At 41.3% G+C, this 18816-nt stretch overlaps 2 protein-coding genes across 2 annotated transcripts; one reads left to right on the top strand and one right to left on the bottom strand.

Moving 5' to 3' along the window:
* The first annotated feature begins 230 nt into the window (after positions 1-230).
* Positions 231-1213, top strand: LOC126803097 (uncharacterized). The gene is made up of 3 exons (XM_050530853.1): positions 231-289; positions 359-410; positions 632-1213. Exons 1-3 carry the CDS (start codon positions 231-233, stop codon positions 1211-1213), a joined length of 693 nt encoding a protein of 230 aa, XP_050386810.1.
* A 16548-nt stretch (positions 1214-17761) lies between these two features.
* LOC126803080 (uncharacterized) lies at positions 17762-18514 on the bottom strand. The gene has a single exon (XM_050530834.1). The coding sequence runs from the start codon at positions 18512-18514 to the stop codon at positions 17762-17764; it is 753 nt and encodes a 250-aa protein (XP_050386791.1).
* Positions 18515-18816: the final 302 nt, after the last annotated feature.

Raw genomic sequence — 18816 nt, 5'->3', positions numbered from 1 at the left:
TCATTTTTCAATTTCATGTTATCAAGCACATAGCTCTAGCCTTCAAATCCTAAGCCTGGAACCCGAAAAAAAAATCCTCAAACCCTAGATTTTTTTTTCTTGCCAGCCGCACCTTCGCAAATTTGCAGCCGACCTCCTATTCCGACCCCCCTCCGACCACTGCTCCTCGGTGTTCTAGCCTCCTCTACAGCCGCACCAAGATTTGAAGACAAGCCTTCAAGGTTGATGCCATGAAGAGGGAAAGAAGAGAAGAACAAGAAGAACAAGATTCAAGACTTACAAATTCAAGGTAAATTTATAAATTAAAGTTACTGTTTTCAATGAAATTTACTTTGGTAAGATTTTTATCTTGTATCAGGGACTTTCAAACTCCTTTTGCTTGTCAATCTGATTTTTTTGCTTCTTGGGTGGTACACAGGGATATCATTCCCCTGATACCGAGTTTTAGGAGTGGTTGTGAATGCCGCTATTACCATCCATAGCCGTTGTGTGTAGCTATATATGAAAAAAAACAATAAAAGAAAATTTCGATCGTGGCAGTATTAGCCGCAAATTTGCATCAATTAGACCCATATTTAATCAAATTTGTTTTGTTAACTCAAAACTAACATCTTTAATATGTTTCTTATAGTTGCCTGAAAACATACGAACAAAGTTTGACATCCTAGATTCTCATGACATTGAGTACTATCAATGGGTGTCCGACGTGGAAATCACGTTCGTTAGATTTCAATTTACTGCCGCTATCAAACCTTCAAAGGATGATCAGGAGGAAGCGTCCGAATATGTAAAAGCCCAGGCCCTGATGTATCTCAGGCGCCATATGGACAAGGTGCTTAACAAACAGTGTCTAAAATACATAGATCGAAAATTTCTTTTGGGTAATCTCAAGGAACGGTTTAACAATGTGCATGATGCACGACAACCCATTCTTGTGGCAGAATGGAGATCTATACGTCTACTGGATTTTGGCAAGGTTCATGATTACCATCAGGCAATGTTAAACCTCCAAACAGACTTGGGCGTATGCGACAAGGAGATGACAGATGCTGACATGATCAAGAAAACCCTCGAAACTTTCCCAGAATCTGCAAGTGAAATAACTCACCAATATCGCCTTGATTACGAGGCCAAAAAAATTAAGAGTTTTGCAAATTTGATGAACCTTCTCAAGAAGAAGGAATGTCACCATGAGATCATTCTCACAATCTAAGACATGCAAAACAAAAAGGGTTCATAAGCTAATAAGCAAGTAAGGAAAAGAGTTGAAAAGAGAAATCAACGGACCGATCTGCACCGTATCAAAAAGAAGAAAATAGAGGGCCTCGTCGCAACATGACTTGGACTAGAGACAACATTGCCGCCAGCCCCTCTGCCCCTAGAGGCCGTGGTACCTCCAACTCCTCCAAATCTGAGAACTCGGCAAAGGTTCATAATCAGAACCCTCCATGCTACAAGTGAGGTTCAAATAAGCACTTTCATAAGCAATGTCGTGCTCCTCCGGAGATTGTTTGAGCTCACAAGAGATGTAAGCAATACCTGTCAAGGGAAGCTAACTATAATGAAGATGTGGAGATGCTAATGCTACCATCACACTCAAAGTAGACGACTTTCAGAAAAAGGAGAAAGAGAGAGCCGGTTATGAGGCTCATTCCAATCCTGATTTCGATTAGATCCATGTCAATTGATTGTCGTTACTTTGCTTACTTTGTTTTAGACTTTAAGTTTGATTTGTAATGGCAGCGTTACCATAATAAGACTTTATCAAGTAAGTGTTTTTTTTTCAGAACAATGTTGATGTACATGTGATTTGGCATATTAATAAAATTTCGCTTTTGGCGTTTTGTTACAAGAATGAGTACAAGCGTTATTTTGATTTCCTTAATGCATGAATGGTTTGAAATTTATCCTCGCAATATAAACAGAAAAATTCATAGACTTAAATTCCACCAATTTAAAGTTCTGGTGATAATTGAAAATTAATAGTTTGAATTGAACTAGCAGATGAAAACTTAGGGGGAGTGACGAAGCTATAACATGTTTGCGTGTACGGCCTTGGCAGATTTGCCGAGAAGTTTCGTCAGCCGCCCGGTTTACCTCTACTTAGACGTTTAAATGAAAAGAAAAGAAGAGAAATTTTTTTCTCTCTTCCTTGGTCGGATCCCTGTCAAAAATGTCACCAGAGCCGCCCCTGCAGCCCTGCCGGACCACTGCAGCCTTGCTACCGGCCATGCAGGCTCCCTGCAGTTCTCCACGATGGCATAGCAGCCCCCCTGCCACTGCCTTGGCTTGGCACTGCAGGCCTCCCTTGCAGCAGCCCTGCTGAGACCCCCCTGCAGCCCCGCTGCCAAGACCTCCACTACAGCCCCCTGCCGAGCCCATGCAGTCCCCTGCAAGGCTCCTCCTCGGCAACCCTTGAAGGGCTCCTCCTAGGCAGCCCCTGCACGGCCCCTCCGCACCCCCTACCATTCTCAATGGCAACATTATTTCATTGTCTTTTGCCGATCATAATTTTTAAACAAATGGCAATGTGCTTAGTCTTTGGCACACAACCAAGTTTATCATGTGATTTTTCTAAATATCTATGATGCATTTATGCACGTTTAAGGGATCACAACTTGTTTTGACCGTTAGTATTCATATTTTTTCTCTTTTATTAGAGAATGTTCGCCTTGTCTTTTTCAAAGATTAATTATTATTTTTACAATTTACTTGTAGATGTCAGCCGACGAAATCGAGTGTTTACCAGATTGTGGAACAACCCACACATTTTTGCATGATCAGCAACTTTTTACAAAATTTGTGCTTTACAAATGCTTTGTGACTTGTCTTATTAGGACTGATCAATTGATCCATGGGCGTGGTATAGCGCAATTCTTGCTACCTAATGTTACTCCCATAACAGTCAAAGATGCACTTTATGCACCAGAGGGGAACCGAACCTTGCTCAGTTTTAAGGATATTTGTGCCAACAATTATCACTTGAACACCAAAGTTGTGAATGGAACTGAATATCTCTGTGTTACCTTTGGATACAGACATAATCGCCGCACTTGAGAGAGGTTTACCACACTACGTGCCATTGAATCTAAAGTAGTTAGCCACTCTTTATGTGATTCTGATGCTTACAAGCTATGGCATAATTGTCTAGGTCATCCGGATGTGATATGATGATTCGTATACTCAAAATTTCACACGGTCATCCATTTTTCAAAGCCATAAATTATATGGAAATCCCACACCCCATAGATGATGGTGCCATGGCTGTGGCACTTGTGTCCGGCCATAGCTCAGCCTCTTGGCTTGCCAAGGCAGTTCCATGGTCCCCTAAGGCCATGACGGAGCCCATGGAGCTATGCAATGCTTTTACAACGTTATCTAATGCCCATAAATTATTTTGTAAACCTTGTGTGTATGCAAAGATGCAGGCCAAGCCTTCCGTTGCAGTTGATAATACACATAACTTACCATTCTTACAGAGGATCCAAGGTGATATATGTGGACCAATAACACCAGAGTGTGGACCATTTAGATACTTTATGGTGGATGCGTTGACGCGCTGGTTACACATCGAGCTATTGTCCACACGTAATGCTGCACATCCTGACCATCCAATTAAGTATATTATACTAGATAATTCAGGAGAATTCATTTCGAAGACATTTGATTATTATTGCATGTCAATCGGGATAGATGTAGAATATTTTGTACCTCATGCCCATTCTCAAAATGGATTAGCAGAAGCGATGATTAAGCAGTTACAGCTTATAGCTCGGGCTTTAGTTCTGCATAGTAACTTGCGTATAACTGCCTCGGGTTATGCAATCTTGCATGAAGCATTACTTATTCATTTCAGACCTACTGCCAAGCAACCTGTTAGTGCATACCAGTTGGTAACTGGATATGAGCCTGAAATTTTACATTTACGTATGTTTGGTTGCACGGTTTATGTATCTATTACGTCTCCATTGCGTAAGAAAATGGGTCCACAGAGATGAATGACAATATATGTTGGATATAATTCTCCAACGATTATCCGTAATATTGACCCTCAGACACGAGATATCTTTACTACTAGATTTGGAGATTGTCACTTTGATGAGACACACTTTCCACGTTTAGGGGGAGATAAAAAACATACTTGTTCAAAATAAACGTCGAGAACTGACGTGGTATGCCCCCACTATGTCTTATTATGATCCCCACACATCTCATCCTGAGATTGAAGTGCAACGTATTTTGCAGTTACATATGGTGGTAGATTCGATGTCTGACGCCTTTATGAATATTACAAAAGTGACGAGATCGAGTATACCTGCTACAAAATGTCCAGCGAGGTTGGAAGTCCCAAAATCCGGGTAAGATACCGCCATACTTGGGCATGGCTCGGCCGAGCCTACAATGACAGTTTCAGATCCTCCCAAGAAGAGGGGGAGACCAAAAGGTTCCACATACTCACAGCCAAGAAAAATGGATAAATTTAAGACACAAACTGATCCACTCATCATAGACTTGGACAAAGTGAGCTTTGAGATTGTCTTTGATTATAGCTATGTCCATGAATTAACATTAAATGATCTGGGGGACGCTTTAGACTATTTGTTGATGTCAGAGAGCAATGAAATCTCATTGAGTGAGTTAAATGCTCAAGAAGTCATGGATAGGAATTCCATGCGGATTGATGATGTGTTTGTTTATTCTGTCACTCAGGAAATTATTGATAACGACGACATAGAACCGCACTCAGTTGAAGAATTTCAAAGAAGAGCATATTGGCCGAAATGGAAGGAAACAATCCAGATAGAAATACAGTTGAACGTTAAGCCTGTTGGATATAAATGGGTCTTTGCTCAAGGATTCTGCCAGCGTCCTGGAGTTTATATCATCACCTTCTGATATCTGATAAGTCTAACGGTTTCTGAAAAACTAGACATGCAACTGTTAGACGTGGTGACCGCGTAGCTTTATGGGGATCTAGATACTGAAATATACATGAAGGTTCCTGATGGACTTCAACTACCCAAGTCAAGTATACCACACAATGTCTATTCTATTAGGTTACAACGCTCATTTTATGGGTTGAAACAATCCGGTAGAATGTGGTATACACGTTTGAACGAGTACTTGATTGGGAAATGATACAAGGACAATGAATTGTGCCCTTACCTATATATCAAACACAATAATTCTGGTTTTACTATAATAGCTGTCTACATTGATGACATGAATATCATTGGATCTCTAAATGTGATTCGAGAGATGATAAGCTACTTGAAAGCAGAATTTGAGATGAAAGATATGGGAAATACTCGGTTTTGCTGAGGTTTGGAAATTGAGCATAGAGTTGGTGGAATCATTGTACACCAGTCTACATATGTTCGAAAGATGCTCATGCACTTCTGTATGGACAAAGTTATGCACCCTTCTAGTACTCCCATGATCGTAAGAAGTCTGGATACTAAGAAAGATACATTTCGTCCTAAATAGGACGATGAAGAGATCCTTGGTCCTGAATATCCATATTTGAGTGTTATAGGAGCTTTGCTTTATCTAGCTCAATGTACTCGTCCAAATATTGCATTCTCAGTGAACTTATTGGCCAGATTTAGTTCTACACCAACCATTCATCATTGGAATGGTATTAAGAACATTTTTAGGTATTTGAAGGCTTCCATTGATATGGGGTTGTATTATCAGTATTCCAACAAGAAAAGTGCTATTTCGGCAAGAATTGATGGCGATGTCAGACTGGTTAATGACCGTGTTACCGCCATAGCCTCCTAGAAAGCCGGACACGACTCTGCCGCCACCGTAGCTGTTGCCGCCGATGTCACTGCCGGTGCTACTTCTCAGCACTTGAACGACAATTCCTCATTTCCTACAACTTATAATGTTGAGTTGGTAGGATTTGCTGATGCTGGATACCTTTTGGATCCACACAAAGGACATTCCCATACTAGTTATGTTTTTACTATGGGAAATACAGTGATTTCTTGGAGATCAACTAAGCAAAACCTTGTTGCTACTTCCTTGAATCATTCTGAGATTATTGCATTACATGAAGACGTCAAAGAGTGTATTTGGCTTTGGGCAATCATTACTCATATTCGAGATGATAGTGGATTAATATCTACTACATTTGAACCTACTTGTATCTACAAAGATAATGCGGTTTGCATTGAGCAGATGAAGTTAGGTTACATTAAAGGTAACATAAAACATATTTCGCCAAAGTTCTTTTATAATCACCAACAACAAGAGATGTTGAATATCCAAGTTAATCAAATTCATTCTGAAGATAATGTGGCATATTTGTTCACTAAGTCTCTTCTAAATTCTACATTTGTGAAGCATGTGAGACGCATTGGTTTGCGTCGTCTTTCAGAACTCCAGGATTGAGTTAATGATCAGGGAGAGCGGTTTTGTAGACATTAGGGGAAGTCTACGTCACATGCATTGACCATTTGTAGTTAGTGCATTGTGTTTTTTTCTCCTTTGACCAAATTTTTTATTTTTACCTAGGAGGTTTTTGTTTTACTTGGCAAAAATTTTATCGAGACAACAATATTGCACTATATCACATTAGGATCGTGATACAAGTGTGAGTGTTATAGGAGGATCATCTTTGTAATCTTCATTGTGTATCTTGTCATAATTAGTATAGCTTATCTAGTTAAGGAATAATATAATATTACTGATTTAATGAAATTTTTGATGTAATGTCTATATATAAAGCCTCTTATCTATTAATAAAATTACTGTTATTATGTCAAATTCATTCTTTTATTTCAAATTTGTTCATTTAGTCAACCCTCTGGACCAAGGGACCATGACAATTATACTACCACAAGTCTATAGAAAGCAAAATCCATGTTAAACGAAGTCCTAAGACACAGGAACCAAAATCCAATAGATACTACATTGTTTCAACCAGATTAAAACAAATGATCAGCCTAACAACAAATTTGGTCAGCTGGGGAGGAAAGCATTTGGGCATTACTTGGTGTCTGGTGAAGTGGTTAGCTTGGCCTTTCGGCATCAGCCGTATCCTCCTTGACTTTGAATTTTCCAGTCTTCATCAAAAACGCTTCTCTTGAGGGCATCCTCCACCGTCTTCAACTGGTCGAGGGTGGTGTTCCTCTCAATATGATCCGCCAGAATTTCCATGATCCATTGGAGTCCATCCCTAGGCAAAATGCATCTACGAAGGTGGAGAATTGTCACATCCAGAATCTCATCCTCATCTCTTTCTTTCAAACTTAACCCCAATTCGCTGCATAGATTTTTGAGATACTCAATGCAGAATGCTCTCGGATCACTGAATTCATCTGGTTCCTCCTCATCCTCATCAGACACCACCGGTCACGGCCACTTAAAAGTATATTTCGGATTATCTTCCCATTCCAATATTGAATCTTCTTTATCTTCCAACTCCGATCCCCTACCCGTCTTCACCCATTTCTTCGTCCACCGAAGACTCATAGTCCGACTTCTCCTCCTCCTTCTCCTCCTTTTTCTTCTCCAACCTAACAACTCGTCTAACCAAGCCGATGTCGATCAGATCCCTCAGTTTTAGGAGCTCTCTTCGGATTACAATGTTGATGTCTAAGATCATAATTCCCCAAAACCGCTTGTCATATTTTTGGAGGAAGTTATCAATGACACAAATGGCCCCTGGGACGACGTCTTCAACAACCGTCACCCCATCTATTTTGAGTCGCCTCAAAACTTCCTTCGCCTCTGGCTCGGTGAACACTCGTTCTAACCTCCCCTTGAAACTCACTCAATCTCTCAATCTCTCTTTGTTTTTTTATCATTCTATGTTCCATCGTGTGTATTCGAAAATTAGGTTATCAATATTTTCCTATGGTGGGTTGGATTCCGATATAAGCCCCAACCCCAATTCCAACTCTAACTCCAACTCCAACTCCAACTTTTTTGACACAATCATCTTTCTCTCTTCTTTTTTATCGCTTTATAGTGTTTGTTTTCCATCTTTACCTCTGTCAAATTGGCAAATATGATTTTCTTCATAATGTTTCTTTTTTTGTAAACTAATTATTTAATTTCTTTACTTCTGTCAAGTTGGAAAATCTGATTTTCTTCAGTAAGCAGATTCATTTCCTCTTATTATCTTTTTATTCGTCACCTGTCCTAATTCCAACTGGCTGCTTTTGGTCAAGATACACCTATTCGATATCACTCATGCGCTTACACAATGCCCTATCAAAATGCCTCAAACACTATGATACTCCCATTCCGTCTTCCCACTTAATTTACTTCCAAATTGACCCAGGCGATCGACTTATATTATTTCTCAAGTTGGAGTTTAGCCAGACATCATTCCTGCAACATTATAATGTTAATGGACCTTTTATTGCTGCAAAAAAGTATTCAAGACCAATGGTCCTCACCTAATATTTCAGAACTTGCATGTTTATTGTAATGATGACGGTATAATGTTTTATACACTGAACTCCCTTGTATATCACCGAATACATCACCGAACTTTCTATTGTTGCAAAAGTATTTGCTTACGGCATATATCCATTTATATGACTGGTATTTGCCTTCCCCAAGTACATTAAACTGCCCATGCCATGTTTATTAAAATCTATGTGAAAATACAAAGGGCAGGCAATTAGTAAACGGGTTCAATTACTCTTCTCGTTCTTAACTTGTGAATACACATTACATGTTGTAGACAATATATGCTACCATGCAGATAATACACACACAACAAAGTTAAATAATGAAACGCACTTGAAGTAACATTGATGTCTTCTATTCTATTGCTTAACTTGTTTCTCCTAATTCTTGATGCAGCAAACATTTGCATTCTCTGTCGTTTTTCCTCATATACTACACAGATAGAAGAACATTTCTCAATATTTTTTTGTATGTACCATCTAGGTCAACATAGAACATACACATTATCAAAACTTCAAAATATCTCCCAAATGGAAATATCTATAATGTAATATATAGCACCCAAATCAATATCTGGGGGGGGGGGGGGGGGCAATAACGCATAAATGAACAATCCTCTCATTTTGTAAATATTCTTACTTCTAAATCTCACACTTCTTCCTCTACCCAGTTTTTTTAATCTCTACTAAACGCAATTCCCATCTAGTTACTAAATTGGAAAAAAAGAAAAAAAACCTAATTAAATTAAAGAAACTCAAATATTCCCAATCGATTGATGGGACGCGCAAACGTCACACAATTAACCCTATAAAATGTCATCGTTAGTATAGAATAAGCAGTGATCGTTCAGTCCGGGGAATTGAATGGAACTTTAAACTTTTAGTGTTAACAAATAATGAGGGGTTTGAGATTGATTATTAACTACTAAAATAAAACCTAAATTACTATTTACATGATCGACTTCTCTTTACTAAACTAAACCAAATTCACCAATGCACCACATAATTACAAGTTTGGTTCTATCATGCATTTTAATTCATTTGATTACATACTTTTAGACACCAATACAATTAGAGCCTTAGGGGAACATCTAATCATGCAAGATTTCAATTGACTTAGGGCCTCACATAAATTGCATGCAATCAAATTTAACAACACTTAGGATAGAAATCAAACAAGATTACATTTAAGCACTAAATCTTTGCTGGAGACATGTTTCACAGTGGCGTCACTCACCATGGGGTAGATGTAAATTTCCAGAATTTTCCACTTTAATTAACACAAACTGAACCTACTTAGGGCATGATTCGATTTGTGTCAATATGGATGATGAAGATAGCAGTCAAATATAATCTTAGGGACTGCATTCAAGCACTAAATTCGTATGCACATATCTGAAAATTATTTAAGAGCAAGTAAAAGAAGAGTAAAACACAACAATAAAAATACAAACTTTAATAATTATAAGAACATAAATTCAGCATAGTCTCAAAAACATATTAAATACAATCTGAAAATTTTAAAACAAATACAAAAGTAATACTTCCACATAAACAACAACTTACAATCTTCATAGACAAAGAATTGTAGATTAACACAAATAAATGAAGCTATAGAGATGAGTTGCGAGAATCACACGTTGTAGGAACCTTAAAAATACGGCTGCAATAGGTGAAACTCGGTGGAGATGATGATGGTTTTAGGGTGGACGGCTTGGCTAATTTGTGAGAGAAATTTATAGTGGTGTTTTTGTAAAATTTTGGTTCTTGAATGCTAATGAGAACTGATGATTTTTTTGTGTGAATGATGTGTTATTTATAGAAGAGTTTTGGCTCCTTGAATATTATAGCTTTGACTTTTTCTTCTCAATTTCTTTCACTTATTTTTGTCATTGGTGGGTGCAATATCCTTTAATAAATTCCTTCTTTTTTTTCTATTTAGGGGTCTCATTCTTTCTCTCTTGCATTATCTCTTTTTATTCTCTTCATTTTTCTTTCTCTCTTTTTCTTTCACTTATTTTTGTCATTAGTGGGTGCAATCTCCTTTGATAAATTCATTCTTTTTCTCATTTTTAGGTGTCTCCTTATTTCTCTCTTGCATTATCTCTTTTTATTCTCTTCATTTTTCATTCACTTATTTTTGTCATTGGTGGGTGCAATCTCCTTTGATAAATTCATTTTTTTCTACTTTTTAGGTGTCTCCTTATTTCTTTATTTTCCTCTGCTTTTTTTTCTCTATTTTTTTTTCCTCTATTTTCCTCTATCTTTAAAATCTGAAAATAATAAAAGGGAAGAATAAAGACAAGTAAGTTACGGAGTAAAAAAGTACGATTAGGAAAGTTACGGAATAAGCGTTTCAGTTCAAGTATGACTTTTCTAAATAGTACGTTTCATAGTCTAAAAAGGACTTCTAATACAGATAGGATTCTAAAAAATTATCACAAATGTTATAGAAATACCGATTAATGAAGACTCTTAATTTGACTAGGTTTCCTACTTACACAATGAATCATACTCTAAATAGGACTCTCGACAATTTCTGTGTGTTTTTAACATGTTTTAGTACTAAAATGCAACCAACGCCACCATAGACTCCTAACTCGACTAAATGACTCAATACTATAACAATAAGAGCTAAGCAAAGTACAATTGGAGGTAAAAACATATTAAGAACGTCGCACAAAGTGCTCATATCATCGATACCAAAAAGATGTGCACGTTATACTTTGTAAGTTTATTTTAATAAAATGACGCTTGAGCAACGAATCAACCCTTTTCCAAACCATAGCTTAGCAATCACATAATTGCCGACAGAAAAAAAAGACATATAATTTAATTTAGAGCATTAGCAGAAGAGAATTGAATAGACACAATTCACAAATCAAATCAAAAGCATGCAATTGTTCGAGCTGGGAAAACGGATCCTCTTCAGAGAACAATCAGCATGTCCCGGCGCCGAACCCTGGACGGTTCAGCCCTTCGTTCTCTGTTGTTGCTGGCGTGCCAGTACCTTTGAGTTAGGTACAACTGTTGTTTTATTTGACAATGATCGTGCTCCACGTACTGTCTTCCTCTCAGACGATTGCTCTACAGTTGCTGATAAACCGCTGAAGTTCGAATGACCTATACACAACCGGAGTTGCTAGGTACTTTTCACTCCACCTCAAGTAGATGGCCGATCTTACTTTTGACCGCTTGGGGAAAAGCAGAGCTTATACTGTGTCGTTAATAGCAGGACTCTCTCGCGAATGAAATCTGCTGACTAGTGCAGGTTTTGGGTTTGCTAGAAGCTAGGCTAGCGACTCGATGGACTTGACTCGAATTGCCGAAGTTAATCGGACTTGTTGCTACATGCAACGCGAGGCGTGCATCTGGGTAACTCCGCTCCGATGGGAGACTTGGTTGCCGAAGTTAATCGGACTTTTACTCCGTTGGGAGATTTTGACTAAGCGGTTGCGTGATAGTTTGTTTGACGTTGCGTGTGTTATTCTGTGCCTTCAACCCCTTTATATAGAGAACACAACTTGTTCTTTCTTGCGAATCAAGTCTTGAAAATCTCCTAGTTGATTTAGATTCACCTTCCCTAATCAACTCCGATTCTATACGGCGATAGTCTCCTAAATCTATTCCAATATGGCAGATAATCTTGCTTTGTGATATACTTTCCCCAAATATCCGGTCCACGAGCCTAAGTAGTCTAGATAATACCAGAGTATTATTTTAGGCCCAAACATTGCCCACCAGGCCTTGAAATTGAAGACCCCGTGAAATTGAAAAGGGCTAGAAGAAAACCCCAAACGGTTATCTTTTAAAAATAATCTGAAACGCTTTACGTTCCCCCGTCACCAACTGAGGCGCGCGTTCTCCTCAAACCACTACAACCTTTCGAGCTGAAGTACGCGAAATCACTTACTGTTTCGAAAATCAAAGCAGTTCCAATTGAGCAAACGCGACTCTTCCCTGAACCCATCAGTTTCGATTTCAGAAACCCTTTCAGTTCCTATATAAATAGCGTTCACGAACCCAACAAATTCATCCAACTTGATTGCTTTATCATCAGAAAATCCAGAAAACCCTCTTTTGAAGTTCTCACTCTCTGACAACAATGGCCCCAAAACCCAACCAACGTGATGCCCAGGCGGGTGCAAGACCTCTTCGCGATTATCCAAACAACGAACCCACCAATCGCACCACCATTGGAGTGATTGACGACAGCACGGTGTACTTGGGCCCCTCTCTTGCCGGAATCCCGGAGCGTATCAACACTGAGTACCACCATCGTTCGCGAACTCCTCCGCTTGCTTTCAGGAACACCCCAGTCACCTTCATAGGATGGCAAGTGCATAACCACCACCATGCCCTTGTCGGAGCATGGCCCAAAGTTTCTGAAGCCATGCAGCTATGGTATGCAGGTCGTCGCCTGCTTGATTGCGACATCTGGCATGTGGCAGGAATCTTGGAAAGCATCGACCTCTCCTTCAAACTGGCTCAGGTTGGAGGCAACCGATGTGCCCTCATGACTGCTGCCTGCTTCTAGAATTCCGCAAGTAATACCTTCGACTTTCAATTTGGTCAAATGGGTATATCTTTGCTAGACATATATGCTATCATAGGTCTTCCAGTTAGTACCATGCCCTATAGAGATCATGACTATTTTGATGTTGAGTGTCCGGTTACCGCCGCTCGCGACGTTGGTATCTACCAATCGTACGGATCCTGGGTCTCCAGTTTTGATCGCAATCCTACTGCCAATGCTGGCATTGCCTTCTTAGAATTTTGGTTAACCAAGTTCCTGTTCTGTTCTAATTCCAAGAAGATGACTGAACACCACCTGTAGCTCGCGACCCTTCTGTACAATAGCCACATTGTGAGTTTAGCGCAAATAGTCTTGGCAGAAATCTACCTGTCAGGGCCTATGTGGATTCTAGACCTCTGGATTCAGGTCTATTTTGTGCAGCTACGAAATGAAAATGCAAGGGACTTCCGCCTAACAGAAGTATTGGGGAATGCATTTGTTGGTTTGGAGCCTAACTTCTCTCTTCGCTACGCAGCATGCTTTGAGTATTTCTATACCCTAGACGCCTCAGCTCTTGACTCCGCACAACTGCTGCTAGACCGTACTCACCCTAAAGCCATCCGAGACGGCTTCTTAACCCTCAGACGCTATGATGGAGAGAGTCGGTATTTATTTGAGCAGGCTGTATCAATGGCGGATCTACCCCGGCATCCCTGCAACGGAGTAGAACTCTATGCCCCCATCTATTCGCGAGGCAGTTAGGAATGATTCAAATGGTTCCCTTCCCTCCTATCGAGAGTTTGAACTTGTTTTCCTCATGGCGACGTCCTATGGTCCCCATCACTAACACCAATCCTGGCCACCAGCCCCCGTCTCAGTTGCAACCCACTCCCCTTCCTGTACTAGCAAGTGGGAGTATCCTTCGCTGCTTTCGTGTCGATGAGGCCTACCCTCAATGGTGGGAGAGAATCAATTTTGGCCAGTGGGAACAACGTTCGCGGGTCATTTTCCAATACATCTTCCAGACAGGGCTCATGAGATATTTGCAGGAGGACCCTGAGGTTCCTGGGGATGAGGACTTGCTGCGGGCAGCTATTCCAAATGCTGTCAGAATCGTTCCTTCAAGGGTAAAATCCTAACGCCTCTTCGAACTGCTACAGTTCTTGTTTCAACACTGATTAAAAACCACTAACTGGTTCATGTTGTAGGTTTTTGAGAACAGAGCTGGTGCTTCCTCCTCCCAAGGCCGCAAACGAGGAAGAACAAACTCTAGCCGTGGTGACGACGAGAATGATCCTGACACCATAGACTTGAATCAGTAAGGCCTCGCCCTGATTTGATTTTCTTCAAAAGATGTTAAACGTTCTAACAATATTTATGACCTTTAGTTGACTCAGAGAAGAAGAATAGCTGGCTCAAGCACCTCTGTCCCGCTCGCGATTACTAACCAGGTCAGCCTTGAGCCAGTGACTGGGACCAGGAATCCAGAGACAGCCATCGAGGTAAAAAGAACACACTACTTGTTCCAATTGGCTCTGTATTCATGAACCACTATGCGGATTCTTATCTGATTTGTAGGTTCGCGAGAACCCCACTTCTACACCTCTGTCTACCCCTCACATTGTAGCCCCCGTGATGGAAAACCCTGCCATAAGTAGTCAAACACGTTGCTGCCCCCCAGAGCAACACTTTATTGTCTGCTAAGATGTAGTTCTTTAACTTATATTGATTACATGTGGGTCAATGATATCCTTCATGGTCTCTAACACAGGTTCATGTTGACGCTCAATCACCTACCCCAGAGGTTGCGACTGCTATCTCGCCAACTGTGGCTGTGAACCAAGAAACTACTCAAACTACTCCCCCTATTACGGTGGCGAATGCTCAGCCCTTGGAGTTGCAAATGTCAATTGTCCCTACAGCGGTGCTCTCCCATTCTTCTTCAACTCAAATTCTGGAGAATGAGGTGGGAGATGAAGAAGATGTGACCAGCTCCAACCAAGCAGATGAAGATGTGGAGCATTCCTTCAAGACTGCGGACCCAGCGGGCCCTGATGACGCACCGCTACCTCCTCTAGGAAGCGAGGCACCCTCTCCTCATTCTGATGGGGTAATACCTTTAACCACTTCCTAGTTTATACATTTCTACCTTTCTTTGTAAACACTTAGTTGTTTTATTAATTGTTCTTTATTCTCTGTAGGTTGTAGCAATCGCGACTACTTCCAGCCTGCCAATTGTGCCAACTGTTGGAACCTCTGTACCTACACCCGCTGTTGATCCAACCGAGAATTATCCTAGTCCTTCTGTGGAAGATCTTCTGGATGACATGCTAGGTCCGGCCAGCCCCTTAATGTCTATAGAGTATCAAGAACTTGTCCAGGCCCGGGCACAACTCGCGGAACTATCCTCTGAAGACCTAACTGATCCAGTTTGTCTGGCTAAGGTGAAAGACGCCCTTCGCTACCTGAAGCTTCACTCACCTGATCCTAGCCTAGTCGCGAATGCTGGACAAGCACTGAACACCATTCTGGGCCTTATGGCAGAATGCCACACCCTGAGGAGTCAAGCTCAGAGTCTATCCCAACACAATGCTGACGCCAGACAATTTATCATGCAAAGCCCTGCTCAACTTAGGACCAAACTTCACCATGCTAAGACCATCCGCGCGTAACAAATTAGTGCACTGCGGCAACAACTAGCGGAGCTCGAAGCTGAACAAGCTAGAGAGTTCAAGGCTGTGGAGGAGGAGATAAGAAGTGTTGTGCCCCAAATACAAGAGCGCAAAAGGCAACTGGCGGCCTCTGAGGCTGAAGAAAGGAGGCTCAACAATCTGATATGTGACAAAGCCAACGATTATGGAAAGCTTCTCTTAGATATTCGCCTTGTTGGACATAAACTGTAACTTGAACAATTTGTGCATTTCAATAGTAAGAGTTGTAACTTATCTCTATCTGCTTCTCCTACTCGCCTTTCTTCTTCTATTCGTTCACAACCCAACTACCGGCCCACAACCTGAGCCCAACTCAATTCATCACCGTGTAAGTTCGCATGCAAACCCTCGTAAACCGGAGCAATCAATACTGAAAAACGCACAAGCCGTTTTAGGTTGACCATTATTGCTGCAATTATTCCCGAGTATGATCTCCAAATCCATATCTTTAATCTCAACCCTTGAATCCAAGTTCCTTCTGCTATAAAATGAAACCCTAAGGAAAGAGCTCACCACACTTTGTCCCGCAGCCTCCAACCATGTCGATTCCATTTCCTCCTTCGAAACCCCTTAGGTTTCTTAAGTTTCATTGCCACATAACCAAAGTTATAACCTATGCTAGACCACAAATATTGGTCTAATGTAGTATACAAAATGCCGGAGTACTAGAAAGAAACTCAAAAAGTTTCAGAAACTCGATAGTTTCGAAAAAAAAATATTGTGTTCGCGACCCCACGGATAAGAACGCCTGAATTCGCGATTGCTCTGAGTATCCATGGTGTTGCCCCACTGTTTACTTGGTTGGAAGAATGTAGTCCAAGAAAACACTAGGCGAACCCTCGCTATATTGCTTGCACCGCAGTCGGTGGATCTTCATATTCCCAAACACTAGGAAAGTACATCTTAAGATGGCGACCATTCATGGGATATCGATGAGCATTCCCGTCAGTATCGCGAAGATAGTAGGCGCCTTTGCCCATTACTCGATCAATCACATAAGGACCTTCCCATTTAGCAGACCATTTACCGCGACCATCAACTCGCTCACCAAAAGGCAAACAAACTTTCCAAACTAAGTCCCCAACTCCAAAGCTGCGTCCTCGCGTGCGTTTGTCATAAAGTCGTGTGATCTTTTTCTTTTCAGCAATAAGGCTATCAAGAGCTTCCATCCGGCGAAAGTCCAAGTCCTCATGTTCTTGAAACATAGCTTGAACATAATCTTCCCCAATCAGCTGGTGCTGTTCGTGAATCCGCAGCGACCGAACATTAATTTCCATAGGAAGGACCGCATCATGGCCATACATCAATGCATAGGGGGTAGTACCAGTTGGAGTACGCTTGGAAGTTCTGTAAGCCCACAATGTGTGATCCAACTCTAGGTGCCACGATCGCGGATTTGCATCCAACATTCGCTTGAGTATAGACAAAATGACGCGGTTGCTAGCTTCTGCCTGGCCATTCGCTTGAGCATAATAGGGACTGGAATGCAGAAACTTTATCCCATAGCCAGTTAAGAACTTCTGGGTCCTCTCAGCCATGAAACCTACCCTCCTGTCTGCAACCAAACATTCTGGGATACCATACCTGGTGATAATATATTTGAAGATGAAGTCTGTGATCACCTCTGAAGATGTCGTCTTGACTGGTATGGCCTCGACCTATTTGGTGAAGAAATCTGTAGCCAAGAGAATGTGCTTGTGCTATAAGGACGAATTGGGATGAATCTCCCCAATAAAGTCTAAAGCCCACCCGCGACCCTGCCAAGGTTTAATGATTGGTTGCAGAGGCACGTCAGGTACATGCTGGACTGGTCCATGCATTTGACATTCGATGCAACCCTGTGCGAAGCTTATGCAGTCCTTGAGCATGGTAGGCCAATAAAAACCATATCGGCGAATGAGCCATCGCATCTTTGGACCAGCTTGGTGAGAACCACAATTGCCACAGTGAACCTCTCGCAAACACCTCTTAGCCTCAGCTCCATATATGCATCGTAGGTACAAACCATCTTCTACCCTGCGCAATAGCTGATCGCCTCGAAGGACGTAGTTAGTAGCGAAATATCTAACCCTCTTGTCCACCGGTGCAGAAGGATCAGTAAGGTACTAAATGATTGGCTGCCGCCAATCCTCATCAATAGTGTCGACAACAGCCACAAACCATTCATCGTTAACCTCCTTCCTTGTCATAAAGGAAGGTAATGTGCGTCTCTGAACCTTCAAAATTCTTTCGCGAACACCATCTGCCAGGCGAATGCCCGTAGCCAGCTGTGCTAATTCATTGGCAGCGAATTTTCGTTCGCAAGGAATATAATCAAGCACCACATCGACAAATTTGTCTAACAATTCTGATGCTCGTTCCCAAAAAAGGAGTAATGTAAAGTTGTTGCATTTGTAAACCCCCTTGAGCTGGTTAATGACTAGGAGAGAATCACCTAATACCTCTACCTCGGTGACCTCCAGATCAAGCAACAACTCTAAGCCAATGATGATGGCCTCATATTCTGCCTGATTGTTAGTGCACTTCCACTCCAGCTGAAAAGAGTAACAATGTCTGACGCCAGAGGGATTAACTAATGCAACACCCGCCCCGGACAAATGATCGGTGCTGCTACCATCAAAGTATAAAACCCAAGGCTGAGTGTGAACGAAGGAAACAACCACATTCTGGTCGTCAATATCCTCCACAATAGGATGATGCAACAAGAAGTCGGACACTGCCTGCCCTGTGAGCGCCTTTAAGGGTGTATACTGTAAAGAAAACTCTGATAACACCAAAATCCACTTACCAATCCGACCCCTAAGCATAGATCTGGTAAGCATATACTTCACTAAATCAGTTTGTGCCACCACCACCATAGTAAAGGATAGCATGTAATGGCGAAGCTTAGTACCTGCGAAGTACAGAGCTAGACATAACCTCTCAATCGGCGAGTATCTAGTTTCAGCGTCTAACAAGGTTCGACTCAAGTAATAAACTGCATGTTCAACCTTCTTGCCCCCATGTCCATCCCCATCCTGTGCTAGGAGTCCTGCGATGCAGTAAGGAGATGCTGAGATGTATAACTTCAAAGGTATTCACGGCCGTGGGGATCTAAGAACAGGTGGATGGGCAAGGTATTCCTTGATTTTTTTCAAAAGCTGCCTGTTGCGCAGGCCCC

The sequence above is a fragment of the Argentina anserina genome, chromosome 1 (assembly GCF_933775445.1).
Source record: "Argentina anserina chromosome 1, drPotAnse1.1, whole genome shotgun sequence".
Classification (NCBI taxonomy): domain Eukaryota; kingdom Viridiplantae; phylum Streptophyta; class Magnoliopsida; order Rosales; family Rosaceae; genus Argentina; species Argentina anserina.
Note: the sequence above shows the minus strand (reverse complement) of the source record. Positions and strands in the feature narration are given on the sequence as shown.

Excerpts from the sequence above, each read along its gene's own strand:
- LOC126803097 (XM_050530853.1), top strand. The coding sequence starts at position 231 with ATGAAGAGGGAAAGAAGAGAAGAACAAGAAGAACAAGATTCAAGACTT. Across the intron at positions 290-358 it reads TCAAGACTTACAAATTCAAG|GGACTTTCAAACTCCTTTTG; the intron begins GTAAATTTATAA and ends ATCTTGTATCAG. Across the intron at positions 411-631 it reads ATTTTTTTGCTTCTTGGGTG|TTGCCTGAAAACATACGAAC; the intron begins GTACACAGGGAT and ends TGTTTCTTATAG.
- LOC126803080 (XM_050530834.1), bottom strand. The coding sequence starts at position 18,514 with ATGGTGGTGGTGGCACAAACTGATTTAGTGAAGTATATGCTTACCAGA.